Here is a 17568-nt window from a genome sequence, read left to right as displayed (position 1 = left end):
TTCCCCCCCACCCCTCCCACCTCTCTTTTCCTTCTATACAGTCCCTCCTTCCTCCATTCTTGCCCCCCTCCAACCCCCCAATGTGTCATCATCCGCTGATCAGTGAGATCATTCATCTTTTGGATTCTTGAGATTGGCTTACCTCACTTAAAATTTCATCCATTTGCCTGCAAATTTCATCTCCAATTTCATCCATTTGCCTGCAAATGCCATAATTTTATTTTTCTTTATAGCTGAATAATATTCCATTGTGTGTGTGTGTATATATATATATATATATATATATATATATATATATATATATCACAGTTTCTTCATCCATTCATCAATTGAAGGGCATCTAGGTTGGTTCCAGTCTGGCTATGGTGAATTGAGCAGCTATGAACATTGATGTGTCTGTACCTCTGTAGTATGCTGATTTTAAGTCCTTTGGTTATAGGCCGAGGAGTGGGATAGCTGGGTCAAATGGTAGGTCCATTCCAAGTTTTCTAAGGAATCTCCACACTGCTTTCCAGAGTGGCTGCACTAATTTGCAGCCCCACCAGCAATGTGTGAGTGTTCCTTTTTCCCCACATCCTCTCCAACACCTATTGTTGCTTGTATTCTTGATAATTGCCATTCTAATTGGGGTGAGATGGAATCTTAGTGTAGTTTTGATTTGCATTTCTCTTATTACTAAAGATGGTGAACATTTTTTCCTATGTTTGTTGATTGCTTGTAGATCTTCTTCTGTGAGGCATCTGTTCATATCCTTAGCCCATTTGTTGGTTGGGTTATTTGTATTCTTGGTGTAGAGTTTTTTGAATTCTTTATATATTCTGGAAATTAGTGCTCTATCGGAAGTATGAGTGGCAAAGATATTCTCCACTCTGTAGGCACTCTCTTCACATTGCTGATAGTTTCCTTTGCTGAGAGAAAGCTATTTAGTTTGAATCTATCCCAGTTATTGATTCTTGCTTTTATTTCTTATGCTATGGGAGTCCTGTTAAGGAAGTCTGATCCTAAGTCAACAAGGTGGAAATTTGGACCTACTTTTTTCTTCTATAAGATGCAGGGTCTTTGGTCTGATTTCAAGGTCCTTGATCCATTGTGAGTTGATTTTTGTGCAGGGTGAGAGATAGGGGTTTAGTTTCATTCTGTTGCATATGGATTTCCAGTTTTCCCAGCACCATTTGTTGAAGAGGCTGTCTTTTCTCCATTGCATATTTTTGGCACCTTAGTCTAGTATGAGAAAATTGTATTTATTTGGGTTTGTGTCTGTGTCCTCTATTCTGTACCATTGATCTACATGTCTATTTTGGTGCCAATACCATGCCGTTTTTGTTACTATTGGTTTGTAGTATAGTTGAAGTTCTGGTATTGTGATACCCCCTGCTTCACTCTTTCCACTAAGGATTGCTTTAGCTATTCTGGGTTTCTTATTCTTCCAGATGAATTTCATGATTGCTTGCTCTATTTCTGAAAGGTACGTCATTGGGATTTTAGTTGGAATTGTATTGAATCTGTATAGCACTTTTGGTAGTATGGCCATTTTGACAATATTAATTCTGCCTATACAAGAACATGGGAGATATTTCCATCTTCTAAGGTCTTCCTCAATTTCTTTCTTCAATGTTTTGTAGTTTTCATTGTAGAGAACTTTTACCTCTTTGGTTAGATTGATTCCCAAGTATTTTATTTTTTTTGAGGCTATTGCAAATGGAGTTGTTTTCCTCGTTTCCCTTTCAGCTGTTTCGTCGCTTGTGTATAAAAATGCTTTAGATTTATATGTGTTGATTTTATAGCCTGCTATTTTGCTGAATTCATTGATGAGGTCTAGAAGTTTTCTGGAGGAGTTTTTTGGATCCTCTAAATATAGAATCATGTCATCAGCAAATAGTGACAACTTAAGTTCCTCTTTTCCTATTCATATCCCTTTAATTTCTTTGGTCTGCCTAATTGCTCTGGCTAGAGTTTTGAGGACAATGTTGAATAGAAGTGGTGAAAGAGGACATCCCTGTCTTGTTCCCGTTTTTAAAGGGAATGGTTTCAGTTTTTCTCCATTAAGAATGTTGTTGGCCATGGGCTTAGCACAAATAGCCTTTACAACGTTCAGTTATGTTCCTACTATCCCTATTTTTTCTAGTGTTTTGAGCATGAAGGGATGTTGTATTTTGTCGAACGCTTTTTCTGCATCAGTTGAAATAACCATATGATTCTTATCCTTAAGTCTATTGACATGATGGATTATGTTTATTGATTTATGAATGTTGAACCATCCTTGCATTCCAGGGATGAACCCCACTTGATCCTGGTGCATAATTTTCTTAATATGTTTTTTAATATGGTTTGCCAATATTTTGTTAAAGATCTTTGCATCTATATTCATCAAGGATATTGCTCTAAAATTTTCTTTCTTTGATGTGTCTTTTCCTGGTTTGGGAATGAGGGTGATATTAGCTTCATAGAATGAGTTTGGTAGGGTACCCTCCTTTTCTATTTCCTGGAATACTTTGAGAAGCATTGGAATGAGTTCTTCTTTGAAGGTCTTGTGGAACTTGAGTGAGAATTCGTCTGGTACTGGGCTTTTCTTGGATGGTAGCTATTTAATGGCTTCTTCTATTTCATTGCTTGATATTGATCTCTTTAAATTGTGTATGTCCTCCTGGTTCAGTTTGGGAGGAGCATATGTCTCTAGAAATTTGTCAATTTCTTCGGTAGTTTCTATTTTGTTGGAATACAGATTTTCAAAGTAGTTTCTCATTATGTTCTGTATCTCAGTGGTGTCTGTCGTGATATTTCCTTTTGCATCATGTATTTTAGTAATTGGAGTCTTCTCTCTCCTTCTCTTTGTTAGTGTGGCTCAGGGTTTGTCTATTTTGTTTACTTTCTCAAAGAACCAACTTTTTGTTTTGTCAATATTTTGAATTGTTTTTTTTTGTTTCAATTACATTGATTTCAGCTCTGATTTTAATTATTTCCTGTCTTCTACTACTTTTGCTGTTATTCTGTTCTTCTTTTTCTAGGGCTTTGAGCTCTAATGTTAGGTCATTTAGTTGTTTGCTTTTCATTCTTTTCTGGAATGCACTCCATGCGATGAATTTTCCTCTTAATACCACTTTCATAGTGTCCCAGAGATTTTGATATGTTGTATTGTCATTCTCATTGACCTCTAAGAATTTTTTAATCTCCTTCCTGATGTTTTTTGTTATCCATGTTTCATTCAATAGCATATTATTTAGTCTCCAGGTGTTGGAGTAATTTGTTTTTTATTTTGTCATTGATTTCTACTCTCATTCCATTATGATCTGATAGAACACAAGGCAGTATCTCTATTTTTTTTTTCTTGCATTTCCTAAGTTTGCTTTGTGGCATAACATATGGTCTGTTTTCGAGAAGGTTCCATGTGCTGCTGAGAAGAAAGAGAATCCGCTCGTTGATGGATGGAATATTCTATATATGTCTATTAAGTCTAGGTTATTGATTGTGTTATTGAGTTCTATGGTTTCTTTGTTTGGAAGATCTATCTAGTGGTGACAGCGGTGTGTTAAAGTCACCCAGAATTATTGTGTTGTGGACTATGTGATTCCTGAAATTGAGAAGGATTTGTTTGATGTACAGGGATGCACCATTTTGGGGGGCATAAATATTTACTATCGTTATGTCTTCCTGATTTATGGTTCCCTTAAGCAGTATGAAATGTCCTTCTTTATCCCTTCTGACTAACTTTGTCTTGAAGTCTACTTTGTCTGATATAAGGATGGAAACCCCCCTTTTTAACTGAGTCCATGTGCATGGTAGGTTTTTTCCCATCCTTTCACCTTTAGTCTGTGGATGTCTTTTTCTATGAGATGAGTCTCTTGCAGGCTGCATATTGTTGGGTCTTTCTTTTTAATCCATTCTGCCAGTCTATGTCTTTTGATTGATGAGTTTAGGCCCTTAAAGTTCAGGGTTATTATTGAGGTATGATTTGTATTCCCAGTCATTTGGCTTATTTTTGGTTTTTAAGTTGGCTTGGTTTCTCCTTTGAATGGATTTTTCTATAAGGTAGTTACTTCCTTTGCTGCCCTACATTGTTGTTTTTCATTTTCTCTTCATGGAATATTTTGTTGAGAACATTCTGTAATGCAAGTTTTCTATTTGTAAATTCTTTTAACTTTTGTTTATCATGGAAGGATTTTATTTCATCTTCAAATCTGAAGGTTAGTTTTGCTGGGTATAGGATTCTTGGTTGGCAACCATGTTCTTTCAGAGCTTGAAATATGTTGTTCCAGGTCCTTCTAGCTTTTAGAGTCTGGGTTGAGAAGTCGGCTGCTATCCATATTGGTCTCCACCTATATGTAATCTGATACTTTTGTCTCACAGCCTTCAAAATCCTATCTTTATTTTGAATGTTAGGCATTTTCATTATAATGTGCCTTGGTGTGGATCTGTTGTGATTTTGTGCATTTGGTGTTCTGTAAGCCTCTTGTGTTTGATTTTCCATTTCATTCTTCAGGCTGGGGAAATTTTCTGATATTATTTCATTGAATAGGTTGTTCATTCCTTTGGTTCCTCAATCCCAATAATTCTTAAATTTGGTCTTTTCATGATGTTCCATAGTTCTTGGAGATTCTGTTCATGATTTCTTACCATCTTCTCTGTTTGGGCCACTTTATTTTCAAGATTAAATATTTTGTCTTCATTGTCTGAGGTTCTGTCTTCCAAGTGGTCTAGTCTTTTGGTGATGCTTTCCTTTGAGTTTTTATTTGGTTTATTGTTTCCTTCATTTCATGGATTTCCATTTGGTTTTTTTTTTTTTTTTTTTTTTTGAGAATCTCTATCTCTTTGTTGAAATGATCTTTTGCTTCCTGCAGGTGCTCTTTCAGCTTATTGGTATTATCATTCATTGCCTGCATTTGCTCTCTTACCTCATCCTTTTCTTTGCCAATCATCTTAATCATGTATTATCTGAAGTTATCTGAAGTCCTTTTCTGACATTTCTTCTAACATACTCTCATTGGCTTCCTTTAATATAGAATATAGATTTGTTTGGATCATTTTCTTCCCTTGTTTTTTCATGTTGTTCATGTATCTCACCCTCTAGCTGAGCAGATCTGGGGTATTGCAGATTTCCCCCTATAGGCTTATTAGTGGTTCTATAGGTTTCCAAAACCCTTTCTTTAAGGGGAGATCAATATTAGCAATGCCCAAATCAGACACTCTGCAATCCTAGACCAAATAGCCCCTATGAGGACAATAACAAAATTGTCATAATAAACAGAATGAGTTCAAATATTATCTTCAATAAAACAAACAGATATGTAATAAGATCTGCAGTTTCTAACGAAGGACAAGGAGGATGCAGAGGGATGTAGAATGTGGCTCTTAATGGGATAAGAAAAGAATATACAGAAGTTCTAGATAATAGAAAAGGTGAGAGTGTAATCAAAAGAAATTGGATGTTAGCATGCAAAAAAGGGAGAAAGAGACTCTGAGGGAACAGGTAAACAAAAGGAAAAGAGAGCAAGAAAAGTAAAGAAATAAAAAGTTAAATTTTTTCTGTAAGGAGAAAAAAGAAAATCTACCGTATAACAGTCATATAGTAATGAAACCTCCCAGTGTTCAGTAGCCTGATGCATGAGAAGCTTGCATCTCATGCATCAGCCTCAAGTCTCCAGCAGGCATCTCTGGATGGGATTTGCCCCACCTAAAGATCGGAGCTCTGGCTTCCAGGATTATCCAAGATGGCCACTCTGGCTTTGAAATGTGTTGGCAAATGGGGAGCTGCAGCTCAAGGTGTGGACGTGATAAGCTGGAGGTCCTGGAGGCAGGGTGTGGTTGGTCAGGCAGGGGCCCTGGAGGTCGGGTGTGTTTGGTGTGGGTTGTAGGATCCTGGAGGCCGGGTGCAATCAGTCGGCCTGGGGTTTTGGTGATAGGATGAAGTCACTTGGTCTGGAGGTCCTGGTGGCAGGGAGCAGTCAGTTGATGTGAGGATCCCAGAGGCAGGGAGTGATTGGTCGGGCTGAGGGCTCTTGTAGATGGGGCTCAGTCTGTCTGGCCAGGGGTCCTGTGGGGCCTGGCTGTTGTCTCAAAATGGCGGCAGCCATGTGTAATCAAACCTGCAGGTACTGTGACAGAGAACTTCTAGGCAACAGCATGCAGCTGGTGCTCCACTGGCTGTCGGCGATCAGTTTGCTGACCGTTGTCGGATGATTGGGTGTGAACCTCGTGCGTTGGGTGATGGATAGGTGTAAGGCCGGTGATGGACCGGCCAGAGGCTGGCAAATGGCGGATGATAGGCGCCTGACAGGCGCCTGACAGTGAGCAATCTGCACTCAAAAAAGGCATCGATATGCTGGCAGACTGTAGGTCATCACAGCAGACAAATGGGGTAAACACCAGGGATTCAATAAGCAGCAAAAACTGCCTCACCAAGAAACAGATATCCTCTGCTTGAAACTGGAGTTACGGAGTGACAAGGAACGCAGCCTCCCTCTACTCCACCATCTTGGATCCCCCCATAAATTTTTACCTTTAATAGAGTCTAGATATTTTGGAATTTCAGAGTGATCATGATCATGAAGACACATTTCTCTGGTTTTGAGTAAAGTGTATTTCAATAATTTCAGCTGCTGTATAATTACAAATTGAAAAGAAAATCTCTTCACAAATGTTTTCTCAGATCAAAAATGCTTATTGTCACATGTGGAGGATCCCATATTTCCTGCATCACACTTAGTCTCCACTCCTGTTCCCCAGGGACTGAGAAAGAGAACATGTAGCTGGGGAATCAGATGTCTCTGGCAGACTTCATCCTCGAAGGGCTCTTCAATGACTCCCCAGCCCAAGCTCTTCAGCTTGACAATGGTGGTCTTCCTTGTTGCAGTGAGTGGCAACACCCTCACCATCCTCCTCATCTGTGTGGATCATGGGCTTCACACACCCATGTACTTCCTGCTCAGTCAACTGTCCCTCATGGACCTGATGCATATCTCCACAACCATCCCCAAGATGGCAGCCAACTATCTGTCTGGTAAGAAGTCCATCTCCTTTGTGGGCTGTGCCACCCAGCACTTTCTCTATTTGTCTCTGGGTGGTGCTGAGTGTCTTCTTCTAACTCTCATGTCCTGTGACCCGTATGTGGCCATCTGTCATCCTCTGCGTTACACTGTGCTCATGAGCAGGAAGGTGGGTCTGATGATGGCTGTCACATCATGGTTGGGGGCATCTCTGAACTCCCTAATCCACACAGTCATCTTGATGCATTTCCCCTTCTGTGGGACTCGGAAAATACACCACTTCTACTGTGAGTATCCAGCTGTGGTGAAGTTGGTATGTGGTGACGTCACCCTCTATGAGACCACAGTGTACATCTGCAGCATTGAGCTTCTCCTCCTCCCCATCATCCTGGTTTTCTACATCCTGTGGCTTCATCTTGCACACTGTTATTGAGATGCATTTGACTGGGAGTAAGAAAAATGCCTTTGCCACTTGTAGCTCCCACCTCATTGCGGTCTCACTCTGATTTGGTGCCTGCATCTTGTCATATATGAGGCCCAAGTCCCAGCACACTCCACTGCAAGACAAAGTTGGTTCTGTGTTCTATAGCATCATTACTCTCACACTGAATCCTCTGATTTATACTCTCCAGAATAAGAATGTAGCTAAGGCTCTGAGGACAGTTTAAGGAGGGATAATATCACCTGATGACTACACCCATGGTTGTCCCAAATGTACAGTATTATTATGGGTAAATCTCTAAGAATTTTCAAGAATCCAGATCCCTGATGTTCTTTGACTATTGCAAGAATTAAGTAATTTACATATAACTTTTCTACTTTAACTTAGTGTCAGGAATTCAAGCAGCATTGTGTGTGTGTCTATAATCTTTCAGAGTATTAGGGAAAAACCTTTACAAATTCCATTAAAAGAAGACACATGAAGTTCAGTGACACCCTAAAAAAATTTATGATAAAGATATAAGGACGTTTTCTTTTATTTTCATTGACAAAACATATGTAATTATGCCACCAGAGAGTATTTATGGAATCTGAAATTAGAATTTGTACTTAATGTCAGAATCATGGGAAGTAAAGGGTGTTTTGAAAGAAAGGATGGATGATACAAAATTTATACAGAGAGACCTTTAGAGTTATTTGAATCAGTGTTTAAGAAGTTATAATGGAAAGAATAAAAAGGTTAGGGTATGAGATGGGTTTAGAGACTCCCAAGAGAACAAGAGAGGCTGAATCTTCAGGTCTGGTACTGAGGTGGTCACCTCATTTCCATCACACAACAGATAGTACTCTGCACAGACACTGAGAAAGCCCAGCCAAGGTCCAGCATCTCTAGTAAATAAAGAGTAGCATCAACCCATAAATCCATCTTCAATTCCATTTATTATTCACAGAGCAAATCAAGATGTCTTTTGTTCTGAGATACATCTTCCTTGAAGAACAGAGCAGAAATCCTTAGGGAGATTCAGATTCTACTTTACAGGCTCATCTCTTGGCACAATCTTTAGAACAATGGGTTTTTCTGGTTGAAGTAATATTTTCCTGCTTAATTTCAGAGGGATCTGCAAACATTAAGCAAGCGTATTTAGAAGTAGTAAATGAAGCATCAACAACAGAAGGAATTAGAAAAGGTACATTAAGGACAATAAATCTGTAGAAACATATGAAAACTACTTTTAGCCTCATGTGTCTGGGATTCCTTACATTTATTCTATAAATTGTGTCAACATTGGATAGTGAAAGCATACATACATCTGTTCATTCAACAAAATATTTCATGAGCATCTATTCTCTACCATGCCTGAGATAAAATCATGTTGGCTTGTGTTCTTTTTTATTTAAATTTGTAGCAACAGAGCTGGGGACAGGGCTCGGTGGTAGAGCACTTGCCTGGCAGGTGTGAGGCCCTGGGTTCTCCAGCACCACAAAGAAAAAGTTTTAGGTAAAAGGGATGATTTTAAAAAATTTAAACCAGATTTTTGGCATTATGTCAAACTCTTTGTAAAGTTATATAAAGTGAACTTCATGGATGTTTGCTCAGGTTACTTCATTGGTGGGTTACACCGGTAACCCTGAATAGGTTTTATAATTCGAACTATATGAGCAGTCCTTCCCTTCTAAAAAAGTCCAGTCGGGCTGGGGTTGTGGCTCAGTGGTAGAGAATTTGCCTAGCATGTGTGAGGCACTGGGTTTGATTCTCAACACCACATATAAATAAATAAAAAATAAAGGTCCACCCACAACTAAAAAACTATTTAAAAGAGTACAATCGTGCCTCTTGATTGAACGCATGTAGTTTAAAGATGGAAAAGACCTTCAGGGAGCACAGGCTTCCCGCCCCTGCAAAAATCTTCTTTTTCTCTTTGCTTCTAAGAGTAGTGAAAATGAAGAACTTCTGAGTCCTAAAGAGTTTTGAGTAGCCCTTTGGCCCCATCCTCATTGAGGCATTCCTTTAGTGTTGGGGGTACCTCCAACAGAGTAATCTCCTGTCCCAGGAGAGGGAAGGAAGAAAATTGTTTTGGAGATTGAGAAGTTCCATCCTGGGAAAGACTAGGAGCTTGCCGAAAGTACCTGTCCCATCCCAGTTGTACTAGAGACCTACTTTCTCTCAGATCTAAGTTCCCTATATGTATATACTTAAAGGGTTGCTCCATGGCTGCCTTGAATTCTCAAATAAAATGGTAACCACATTGATCCTCCTCCTTTTCCATATGGAAAACTAACAGATGGGGAGGAATTGCATATTAAATGAACAATCCCTAGAAATAAGCCACATAAGACCTTGCCTTTTATGACTCAATGACAACTTTACATTCTTCACAGGACAGATTCCACATCATTCAATAAATGTAACACATTACTATTCTTAAATTTCAAATACTGAAAATATTTTCTGCATAAGGAGAAACCCATGCATGCACACATACACACAGAGAAAGAAAGAGAGAGAGAGAGAGAGAGAGAGAGAGAGAGAGAGAGAGAGAGAGAAATGTCATTTGTAAAATTTTAAAATTAAAAAGAGCAAAGCATTGACAGCCAAGAACTCTAAATCAATGACAAATCACTCCTTAAATATTTACTGAATGCTTGTCATGGGTGAGGTTCCCTACAAGGCACCACTGGGAGTTTATGAAAGGCAAAAATGAGTGATGTAGTTAAGTGGGATGTTGTAGTTAAGATACAGAAAAAATAGGCCTCCAAGTGGGATGCTTTAATGACAAAATATTAACTTAGATGATGATAATGGTTTGCAGTAACCAATAACAAAACAGAGGACTGAATGGGCCTTGCATTAGATGGGGTAGACTCCTCGGAGAAGTTGGGAATTGAACCAGAACTTGAAGATGAGAATAGAATAATAAGGGGAAATAAGATTCATAGAGTTATTCCTGAAATGTAAAAGAAGTCGTTTTTCTGCATCAGGACTCCTGGAAGACGGAGTCAATCAGGATAACCCTAGACTCTATACATCCTTCATATCTTCAAGACACAATTGATGTCAATGATTCTCAACTTTGTCTGAGAATGAGAACCAATTGGGAACTTTTAAAGTCACACTCTAGGCAAGTGATTTTTAGAATTTTGGAGATGACCCAAGCCTCTGGTATTTTTAAAATTCTGTGGTGATTTCAATGTCCACCCAATAGTTGAGAACCACTGTCACAAAGCTTCTATAAGTTCTGTTGAGCACTCAAACATCACCACAACAGGATCTTCACAGCATCTTCATTTGACTTGAAACTGAGTTTAAACTTTGCTTAAGTTCAAAGATACTGCACATAATCATGTCAAGCTAATCTGCATTGACTCTACCTGATTTTTATACTTGGGTCTTCATAAAACCACAGATATAGAGCTCCAAAACTGAAGGACTGTAAAATCTCACAAGTGTCTTAAAAGAGATTCTTTGGCCATAGAACATACTATTAAGATGAATGAGCATGTACTTTTCTTTACTTCTTCAGAAAGTATACCAACCTGTGTTTCCTTGCAAGGGTGGATGGAGAAGTTCTGCAATACTCTTATGAGAGCAAGTTTCATGTTCATGAGAGCAAACCTCATGCCAATGCAGTTTCTGGGTCCATTTCCAAAGGGCATGTATACGTAAGGATTGATGCTGTCCTTATTCTTTTTACTGAACCTGATTCCACAATAGTAGATGAAAGAAAATTAATGAGACATAAATCTATAAACATAAATCTATGTTGTATCTTAAACATTCATTAGCAGCAATATGCAGGATGCTTTTGTGGAATGGTCATTGAAATCCTGCTGTGTTTTTGCTATAATAATTGAAACCTACAGACTTCTTTCATTCCCCTTACTCTGGAGGAGCTCTCAGTCTTGTTAAGATGTGATGAATGCTGTTTAAAAGAAAATTTTTCTTTAAATACTAAAATTTTCAGGATTGTGATGTGTTCACACTCTGAAAGAACTCACAAGACTAGAATTGAAGAAAAAGTATGTTGCGGCTTCAACTCACACTCCTGCTTCTCATATATTTATTGATGAAGAAGGAGAAAATGCTTCCAACTAATGATCTATCTCTTCTCTTCTCTAGACTCTTCTTTTTCAACTCCTTCTCTCCCTTCCTCCATCGCTCCTAATTCCTCTCTTCCTCTACCTCCTCCTCATCCTTTTCTTTCTCTCTGTCTCTGCCTCTCTTTGCCTCATCACTGACTTCTGAGTCTGTCTGTCCCATCAGGTTACAAATAATTCCTTGAATGTTAGACCCATGTGTTATTCAAATCAATTTCTAGTTATTTCATTGTTTTAAGGAGAAAGTGTTGATTTGGGGAAAGTGATAATGACATTGTGATTGTTTTAGAAAGGATTCTTATATATTTGAGAACATTTTGACATATTTACAGATGATTGTGATTCACAATAACATGGAAGTTGAGAGAGGGTGTGGTGGTGTGTGGAGGGGCTGCTGACATTGGTGGATAGTTGTTGGAAGCAGGTGATGGGCAGATGGAGAGGCTTTAAAAGTGTTTTCTACTTTTAAAAGTGTTTTAAAAGTGTTAGACTATTGTCTGTAGGTTATTCTTGTGTGTAGGTCAAATGTTCTCCATACCATACATTTTGGTAATATTTCTCAGCCTGGTCTAGTCCCTGATATGCCATAAGCACTTAGTATCCATTCATGCCTTGGTGAATCAAAGAGAAGTACAGTCTCTGATTTTGAGTCTGTGAAGTATCAAAAAGTGGAGGTGCTGAACTTGGAGGAAACTAGCACTGGGGATACCATGACCCCACAAGACAAGATCACTGTCATCAGGAAGTGTGAAGTTAGGGCCAGAGTCTTGATCTCATGCTACCTGAAAACTTTATTCTCTATTTTACTTAACAATACAACAACAGGAAAAATTACAATAACTCTTCTCAGAGTGCAAACTGTGACCTTGGATCCAAATTCTTAGAAGAGCAAGGCCAAAACACCTCTAAGGAGAGATGTCTCAGGCGTCTTGGGAGCAGATTATTTGACTTTGAAATAGTCACCAACTACAGAGAGTATGAGGAAACTGGCCCAGAACACAGTCAGAGGTGGGACTGGGAGGATCTGAGCTCTCTCGGTCCTCAGTGAGGCTGCTTGAACGTCCCAGGGGAGGATTTTCAGACTTTAGCTTATATTTAACAACCCACACTGGAGGAACCAGGAACCAACGTTTAATCAAATTGAAAATGGAAATGTTTCTTAAAGCTGGTAGTATATTCAAAGAGCTAAAGGGAACAGGACAAAACCCTGAAAGGATTAAAAAATGTAAGCATCTAAGATAAGATAGTGGTTAAATAACAGAAAAGTTGATAGATTACTGTTAAATAAAATAAGTAACAGCTCAAAATCAAATATAATGTGATAGCATTTTGGCTCTTAAAATCTACACATTCATACAAAAATGTCCATAAAGACAGGTATCATATTAATAATACATAGGGCTTATCTTGAGGTTCTAGGGCTGTAAAGGGCTATAGTCATTTCTTTTTTCTAATGTTTGTTTTGTAAAGTTTCAACAATTACTGCTTTTGTAAAAGACTTCTTAAAAGACAAGAAAATTTCACCATCACACATGTTATCTGCACTGAGAGACCTCAGATTATGTGTGAGTCAGCCTGGTTAAGGGTGGATTCCCTTTCTCAGGGGCCCCATACCTTTCAGGGGAGAACTTTTCAGGTTCTGGCCAGTACTTGGGGTTTTGGTGAAGACTATATATTGGTACAGCCACCACTGTTCCTTTGGGAATGAACACCCCATTGATTTCAACATCTTTTTTACAGACTCTCACAATTCTTTCAATAACTGGGTATAATCTGAGAGTTTCATTCACCACCATGTCCAGATACTCCATCTCAAATAGTACATCATATGTGACAGGTGCCTGGCAAGAAAGAGATTTTTATAAATTAAGGTTTGGAAATAACTTTAAACTCTATTGACACAGTTCACTGAAGTTTTCAGAGCTCCCCAAATAACTCATATAGGAAAAACAACATAGCATTTTCAAAGCATTTAATGACCATTTTGTCCTTTGACCTGCTCAATGAAACACTGAGATGCAGACACTTCACCTCTCCTCTCCCTTTCCAGGAACCATTCACTCACCTTATTGGGCAAAGCCGCATCAATCTCCTGCTGCAGCTTCTTCTGGACCTCAGGGTGAGTGGCCAATGTATAAATAATGAAAGAAAGAGTACTGCTAGTGGTGTCATAGCCAGCAAAAATAAATATAATAGACTGGGCTACAAGCTCCAGATCAGATAGACCTACGAAGAGAGGAAAGACAACTTAGACTAAGCAGGTCAGTGCAGACATCACAGTTTAGATGAAGATAAATCTAAATGATGATCCCAAGCTGGAAGAGCAATTCATAATGCTCCTCATTATGCCATCCCCACCACCAACACAAGTGGGTCATTTCAAGGGACAGTATTTATGTCAAACATACATAGTGTTTTTCAAATGTGCCTTGGATAATCATGAACTTTATTTATCTATAAATATGGGGTAGCACTCTCCCCCTAGGAAAAAATTAAGTTACTCTACCTAAAATTTAGGTTAAAGAACCTTGGAAGAGTTTGCAATACCAAGGCATCTTTTCAGGGAAAATTAAAGGCTATGATTGAGGGAACTTGAAGGAACTATACTGAGTCACAGAGAAACTTGCTACTCAAATTGCAGTCAGTGGACCAGCAGCACCAACAGCTTCAGGGAGCTCTTTAGAAACACAGAAGCTCAAACTTCACTGTAGAGTTACCAAATTGAAATCTGAACTTTCATGAGATGTGGTCATTTGTGTGCATAAACTAGCCTGATAATCATCAGGTAATAGAAGACCTGGGGCACCAGTCTTTAAAATGGATGATCTCAGGATATTCAGAAACTACAGAGAAAAACAACAAAGGCTCAGTGAGTGGAATTAGCATTGCTTATCAATCATGAGCTGAATGTCATCTTCCCCAGTACATGTCCACTCAAACAGTCCTCATGATAGAAGTGGTTATCTCTCTTGATTTTTCTCCTGAAAGAAGTTAGTCACATTTGAGCACTCATCTCATTGATTTAAGAAATGATTAGGACCTCTTGATACTTGGATACCTGAAAGAAACATGGTATACAGTCCAACCATGTAATTCATAAAAAAAAAAAAAACTAAAGCAAAATGAGTATGAGAAAGATCTACATGGCGTTCTGATTACCATGATTTCAGTGATGCTATTGTGGGAAAATTCAGCCACTCTTTTCCCCCCTGTTGGCATAAACCCCATGACACTGAATTGAAATTTGATTATAAATTTAGGTTACAACTGTGCAGTCCCATCTGGTAGACACTGACCATATATGACTATATAAATTTAATTATTAATGAATTAATTGTTAAATATAATATAAAAATAATTAACAATTTAAACTTCAGTTCTTCAGTAATGCTACCTACATGCCAAATGCTCAATAGCCACATGCGTCTAGTGGTTATTGTATGAACAATACATATGTTGAGTATTTCCTTCATCACAGAAAGTTGTAGTGGAAGCAGTGGAGAGGAATGCTCTTTACACCATGGATATGGATACACAGAGAAATCTTTATATTGCTCAGTCTGTATAAATATATTTTATTTTCTTAGCTCTGTCCATAGAAAGGCTGTCTAGAAGACACTGCAGTAGTAATGATCACATCAAGCATTCAGATTTTGGTTTCTAACTACCATCTCTTACTGAAAGGAGCCAGAGCTTCTGGAGAAATGGATGGTTCCAGGGCTGATCAGAGGAAATAGAAGAGAAACCTAGAATTTCTTGCACCAGAAAGCAAGAATGTTCTCCCAAACAATGCATGAAAAGAATATGAAATTTTGTGCATGTTGCTACAATGTGGATGTATATCATTAACAGGTAGCAAAACTGATAGAATGTACAAACTCAAGAACGAACCCTCATGTCAAGCTATGAACTTTGGGGTAAGGTGACTTATCTATGAAGGTTCATTGATTATGGCAAATATACCATTTTGGTGAAGGATGTTTGTAATGGGGGCAACATATGAACGTAGAGAAAGAATGGATATGGGCAATCTCTATGCTTTCTCTCAATTTTGCTATGAAACTAAAACTGCTATAAATATAGACAATTTTAACAATAAAATTATAAGATGAGGAAGAGAAGGAGGAGGATTATTAGGAGGAGGAGGAGGAGAAGGAGAAGGAGGAGGAGGAGGAAGTGCTTAAAAGACTTAGGACAAGCCCAAAAGAATTTGACCATCAAAATAAAAAATGATAGCAAGAGAATGAATTCATAGCATATAACATCATACTGATAAATAAGAATGGAACTCTCCCTTACCATCTAATACCAATTTATAAATGTACACTAGATGATGGAATAATAAAGATGGCAGTTTGTAACCATCATAGTACAAATGCTTTCTGTCAGAAATCACCCATGGATGATAAAACTAGTAGGTGAAAGTATTTTGAGGAACAGGATGTTTACACAGTCTCAGAGGTTTCCCCCACAGGTTTTTTTTTTTTTTTTTTTTTTTTACAAATTACAAAGGGAAAAGTAAAACTTTACAGTAGATGAAGCTAGTGAACACATTTTCACCCAGTATTTCCAGTGACCCTCATCACTATTGGAACAGTGTGCATCCTGATTGGATGTCCAGGTGAAAATATCCAGGCAGAGGTTCTGATTCAGTGGGTCTGGATGTGGCTGAGAATCAGCACTTGTTCTGATTGATGCACATAGTTCAAGATGACTAATTGACTTCAGTACTGAAGTGCTTGCTCCTAGTTTCTCTTCAAGTTTAAAAAATTTTTATTTTTAATTCGTTCTAATTAGTGATACATGACAGTAGAATGCATTTATGCATTTTGATAAATCATAAAAAAATTTGAATATTGTTACACCTATATGTTTCTAGAAAGTACACCTGGGCACCATTTGCAATATCCAAATGTGTGTCTTTCTGCAATTTGGTGGAAATCCCTGGAAAACATGTATATTTTCAGTATAATCCCCTCCCGCCCTCTGAGCTTCCCTGTCAATAGACCATGAAACATTCTTTTTTGAAACTTTCTTGGTTACCTTTGTAGGGTTCCGTGTCTTTAGAATTCTGGGAGTTAATCATTAACTGAAGAAAATCCACACGGTGCTGGAAGCAGAAAGGGAAATGTAAATGATAAAGTCAGTCATAAAGTCAGAAGTATATCAGGAATATAGCCATTCACCTCCCTTCTTAGAATATAGGTGCCATATTCTAGAAGTCTGGCTAGGGTTGCATGACCCACAGGTGAACAAAACGTCCACCTATAAACCTTGGAGAGCAGGATATTTCCCTGGCAGAAATCCAGCTATGGTGTCCAATAGCTTTTGGACTTTGCTCTCCCTGATGCTGAGTTTGTCCGTCTTCTGGACACACAGTGGCCAGCTCCTTCTCCTGTTGCACCTGTTTTCCCAGGAAGAAGTCCTGGATTTCAATTCTTTTTGTTCTGCTGTAATTCTTATTCAATGGCCACATTGAATAAACCTGATGGTTTCAAAGATGATTACTTTTGTTTATGTATCATCAAATTCTCCACTTATCAAGAGCATGATTCAATCTTCAGTGACACTTGGAGTCCCCTGTCCTGCATCCCTGACCTGCAGCCATCCTTATGTCCACCTCCAGGCAGCATTAAGACAAAGCTGGGTTAGCATATTGCCTTGGTGCTCACAGATGAGCACTGACTGATCAGGGCCAGGAAAGGGCTCAAATTTAACATGGCCATACTTCACCAGGTACCCACTAGGATCTTCCCCTGAAGAATGTGCCAACTAAGACCTAAGAGGTCTTAAGAGGTTACAAGACCTAAGAGGCTTGGACTTGTAATTATTCTTCACCACTCTAAGATCTGGGGAAATTTTTTTAACAGTAAAATAATTTTTAAATAGTATTTTTATTTTGACAATTTACTGAAAGGAAGGAAATGATAAGGTTTTTATCCAAACAATACTTATTTCAAGACATCTTGTCATGTCTATTATTGTGTTAAACATTGTCAATATAACTCATTCTCAGTTTGTCTTTTAAAAATCTGACCTTCATTCTTTCCAA

The 17568-nt window shown here is 38.3% G+C and overlaps 1 protein-coding gene and 1 pseudogene across 2 annotated transcripts in view; one reads left to right on the top strand and one right to left on the bottom strand.

Annotated features, from left to right (window-relative positions):
- Positions 1–6266: 6266 nt before the first annotated feature.
- The window catches only part of LOC306649862 (olfactory receptor 2AE1-like), a 68154-nt pseudogene continuing 56852 nt past the window's right edge, over positions 6267–17568 (top strand). The window contains exon 1 of the transcript XR_013766964.1: positions 6267–8298. The product of XR_013766964.1 is annotated as an olfactory receptor 2AE1-like (transcript). The remainder of the gene's footprint in view (positions 8299–17568) is intronic.
- Positions 8342–17568, bottom strand: part of LOC306649853 (cytochrome P450 3A9-like) — a 30923-nt gene continuing 21696 nt past the window's right edge. The window contains exons 9-13 of the mRNA XM_079121281.1: positions 16560–16626; positions 13582–13742; positions 13131–13357; positions 10956–11118; positions 8342–8539 (exon numbers count right to left, since the gene is read on the bottom strand). Of these exons, the coding sequence (XP_078977407.1) occupies positions 8450–8539; positions 10956–11118; positions 13131–13357; positions 13582–13742; positions 16560–16626 (708 nt within the window). The 3' untranslated portion in view covers positions 8342–8449. The remainder of the gene's footprint in view (positions 8540–10955; positions 11119–13130; positions 13358–13581; positions 13743–16559; positions 16627–17568) is intronic.

The sequence above is a fragment of the Sciurus vulgaris genome (assembly GCF_902686455.1).
Source record: "Sciurus vulgaris genome assembly, chromosome: 18".
Taxonomy (NCBI): Eukaryota; Metazoa; Chordata; class Mammalia; order Rodentia; family Sciuridae; genus Sciurus; species Sciurus vulgaris.
The sequence above is the reverse complement of the archived record's forward strand: the minus strand, read 5'-3'. Positions and strand labels throughout refer to the sequence as shown.